Raw genomic sequence first — 4,550 nt, forward strand, 5'->3', positions numbered from 1 at the left:
CAGTGTAACCTAACCTAACCTAACCTATCTGTACGAATATAAAACTTTGGATGAGTGAAATCTCGGTTGTGATAGATTTTAAAGTGTTCATTGCAAGAGCAGCATATAAAAATATCAATATTTTACAAGGAAAATCAAATAAACAGAAATAAGTTTCTATAAACTAAAATGATCTTTTAATTTTTTAAGAATTCCAATTGGCAAAATCACCCTGTAGAGTCCCATATACATATTCATCAGTATGTTGGCCGAGAGATAGAAAGGTAAATGCATAGATACATACACGCATATATACAAAACATACATACGTACATATATACACCAGCCTTTTCAACTAAGTCGCGCTCACCATCAGGCACTTTACTTTTGGTTAACCAACGATCGATGCTTGCGCTCAGATCGTAAAACTAGTTTTTGAAGCTGGGATAGTTGCACGCACACCGAAGCATGGGCGACTATGTACATACATATACAAATACCTATATACTGTGTTTATATACATACATTGTACATCAACAAGGTGCTAATATGACTACATTTAATGTTCACATAATTTGAATTTCATGAGTGAACGGTGGCTGTCACCGCATAGAACTGATAGAACCAATTTTATAACGACAAAGAATAATGAAAACCTGTTAATGTTATCATAAAGAGTTTTACAGAAGACTTTTGCAGATTTTTTGTAAAATTTTAAATGCTAATTTTTGCTATGTAGTTATGTATGTGCATAGAAACATACTGATGTTGAACACAACACCGTTTGTACCAATATACATACATACAATACTTTGTTTTTCACCGTAAAACTCAAAGTCCAGAATAAAAAAAAAATATATATATATATACATATATATATATTAAGTTAACAATTATAGCACAAAAATACCCGAACCAGTTGTCTGTCTAGCACAGTGATTCCCAAAGTGGCGTGAAATATGGGGGTCCATGAGTTGTAAGTGGGGATCCACGAAAATTTATCTGGTCTCGATAGCAAAGAACCATAATGTTTGCTTCATAGCCTCTTTATTTAAGTACATATTTTTTTGAGTGGTGTATGCACTTACCGTTACTTGCAGACTAAACAGAACCGGATGTTGATATAACACTGAGTGGGGCACGGCGGAAATTGTTGGCGGCAGAGATTTAAGCACTTGTGTCTTTTCAATGCTACAGGATAGTTCGCCACTATTACCTTTGTTGAAGAGATTCTATAATGTTGAGTTCCCTGAGGTTAAATACTGGATTAATTCCATCACTGAGACCGGTCTCACTCATTGTAGTCGCTGATGGCTCCAAAACTGCCTCTGGGTCGTGATATGGGGTCAATTTCGAAGTTAATGGGGATAAGCTTCACTTTTATGTTGGGGAATATGCTTCAGCCTTCCAGGTTGAGGTAATTACAATCCTCTAAGCCAGGTACTATGTGGTGGAACATAGGTGGAGTGGGAGGAGTTTACGTGTCTGCAGTGACAACCAAGCTGCACTTAAGGCATTGGCCTGCCCTCTAACTACTTCCAAACTAGTTCGGCAATGCAAGTCTCGACTAAATTACGGTGGTAAACATAACGAGCTTGTTTTGCTATGGGTACCAGATCACTCAAGTGTACCTGGTAATGACACAGCTGACCATTTGGCCAGAATTGGCTCAGACCATGAATTCCTCGGTCCGCAACCAGTTTTAGCACACTCACTTTCGGCCATCGAAGCAACCATCACAAATTGGGTGAATACTTCGTTCAGCAATGACTGGGAGGCATCGAGGGGATGCATGTCGGCTCATGTTGCCATCAATCTCAGAAGGGCTATCTAGTTTTTTGCTCTCACTGAGCAGCCCACACTGCACACAAGTTGTTGGACTGCTGACTGGTCACTTCACGTTGCACAAACACCTGACTGTGATAGGCGTAAATGACAAGACCATTGGCCCATCCTGCCTTGAAGAGGATGTGACGGTGGAACACTTTTTGTGTTCTTGCTTGCTTGGTTGTTTGTCATCGAATTTTCTAGACTCGTTGGTTTCTCTATTGTAAGTTTATGCATTAAAAGTTTGCCGTCGAAGGCTTAGCCGTTTTGTGCACCTGCACGTGTGTAATCACATTATTTTAATACATATAAATAAAAAATAATAGAAAGAAAATCTTTTAGTTTTATTTTGGCCACTCCGAGTTTAGTTTTTGAATTCACCCGCGATGCAAATTTACATACATGGGCAGATCTAATCTTCACATTTCATTTTTTTACGAGCTATGGAAATATTTAGAAATTTATCAGCAGGGAGTCCACCGAAACCGGTATATTTTTGAAAAGGGTCTACGTGAAAAAAAAAAGTTTGGGAGCCTCTGGTCTAGCACATGCTGAATTCTTTTATGCTCGTGACGTAAATAAGTTCGGCGAGCAAATATTTGACGTGTATTATTTGAGGCCACATTTTAAATACATATGTACATTTTTTATTTGTGTGCTTGTTAACGCCAAAGCATGCTTGGTTTGCTTTTAACATTTGAATATAATGTTCAGATAGGTATTTTGATAGCACACTGCTTGTAAAGAAGTACTCCAGATCCATTCAATCAGTATCGATCATTCCTGAAAAAAGATAGCACTCAATTCATTCATCTTCTATACAAATGGCAACCGAACTGCCTCCAAATGCTTGACAGGGATTTTAACATTAATCAGGCTCTGTCAAAGGCTGGAGAAGACGTTCAGGTTGCGTTGCGTCACTATAAATGGACCCCCGCCTCTGTGTGGCATCTAAATGGGTGAAAGGACATCTTCTCTTACACCAGGGGGGATACTCTGTAATGCGATACGAAAGAAAAATGTGATGCGATAGGCAATCGTACAGCGTATTACTAACTTACGATGTATTTGCCTATCGCATCGCATTGCTCTTTCGTGACGCATTACGGAGTAGCCCCCCAGATGTGAGATGTGACGACGAGAACAGAGATTGCTGAGGAGATTTAAACTGAATTCTGAAGACTACCACATCAACAGAGAATAGTTGTTTGTGGCTGACGGTCGAAAAATCTTCATAATATCTCTTTGCCTTAATAAGGTAACGTAAAGCCGAATGGGCGATTCCTCAACTTCAAGTTTAATTATATAAGCAAATCCCCACAAAATAGATCTAGCCTACAATTTATGGGTTTTCTCACATTCATCCTAATAATTAAATCTTCGTAAAAGGATGAGATATTTATATAAAAAAATAAGTGTTCCAGCGACGAAACGTTCTTTTGACCAGAGCAGGAGCCTTAATATGTTTTTGAGGCCACTGAACACGAATATGAAGTCCCTTTTGTTCCGTCACGTTTGATTTTTCTCTAGCCTCGAAAAACTTGCCAGGGTTTATGTGACAGACAAAACTGTATAAATATTGACGGATTTACTTTAATCTTTGTAGTTGGGGGATTAGGGTCTCTGATTAGCAATATGAAGCCAGATTTTTTAAAGCCATAATGGCTAATCCAATATGGCGTGGAATGAACAGAAAAGTATTGAATTCGAATGGAACCAAAAATCAAAAATTGTTTAGGAAGTTTAAGCCACTGGAAAATCGGTTTCCGGAAATACGTTCCAAAATAAATCATCTTACCACCCAGTCGGAAAAATCAGCCAACACCAACACATGTATATAACTGCTTTGATTTCAATTTCAGAAATCTGGTTTTACTATGTTCGTAATCAGCAAATTCAAAACCCTATACAGTTACCAAATTGTATAAGAATTCAATGTTTTTTTTTTTTGTAAATCTGACCAATTTATTGGATCTGCCATTTTGAAATTTTGAAAATCTAACTTTATATTCGTAATCACCGATCGCAAAAACTCCTAGAAACCAGGTTTTACATAAATTCAATAATTAGAAAAAAAAATCAATCGGCATATTGGAACCGCCATTTTGGATGTTGAAAAGTTGACTTCATATTCGCAATCATTCACCCAAAAACCTCTATCAAGATCATAATAAATCCGTCGGTATTTATACAATTTCATCTGTCACATAAAGTCCGTCAGGATTTTGAGGTTAGAAAAAAACGTGATAACTTGGAGCCAAACATACTTCGAAGCGGCTCCAAACACATATAGAGCACATGGTCTGGCCAAAAGAATCTTTCATAGATTTTTTTTGTGGTGCTATTAAAGAAAATTTAGTAATTATCCAAAAATGTCTTTACCTTCTTCGAAAATCGTCCGTTTGGTTCTGATATATATTGACAGCACTGCCATGATGGGATCGCATATGTGGTAAGACATTATGAGAAAGTGATAGTTCTACTGCTCTTTCAAGATCCTGACGACTTCTGTTTATTTGTTCGCTGGAAGCATGCATCGTCAGAGGAGTAAGTGGCTATGTATATGTAAATACATTTATACTACTCCCAATAAAATTATGGCTGGAATAAGAATGAAGAAAATTTCCTTATTAAATCACAGAATTTAGTACAAGATAGTATCTAGAGGAATTCATATAACGTGATAAACTACCGATCAAGATAAAGATAAAGATAAAGATAAAGATAAAGATAAAGATAAAGAT

At 37.1% G+C, this 4,550-nt stretch overlaps 1 protein-coding gene across 1 annotated transcript in view; it reads right to left on the reverse strand.

The window, feature by feature from the left end:
* LOC118739528 (mitogen-activated protein kinase kinase kinase 13-like) overlaps positions 1 to 4,550 on the reverse strand; it is a 37,343-nt gene that overhangs the window by 26,701 nt on the left and 6,092 nt on the right. The window contains exon 2 of the mRNA XM_036470899.1: positions 4,189 to 4,407. Coding sequence (XP_036326792.1) covers positions 4,189 to 4,343 — 155 coding nt within the window. The 5' untranslated portion in view covers positions 4,344 to 4,407. The remainder of the gene's footprint in view (positions 1 to 4,188; positions 4,408 to 4,550) is intronic.

This window comes from Rhagoletis pomonella, unplaced genomic scaffold, assembly GCF_013731165.1.
Source record: "Rhagoletis pomonella isolate Grant_MI unplaced genomic scaffold, Rhpom_1.0 Rhpom_scaffold_00005, whole genome shotgun sequence".
Lineage (NCBI taxonomy): Eukaryota > Metazoa > Arthropoda > Insecta > Diptera > Tephritidae > Rhagoletis > Rhagoletis pomonella.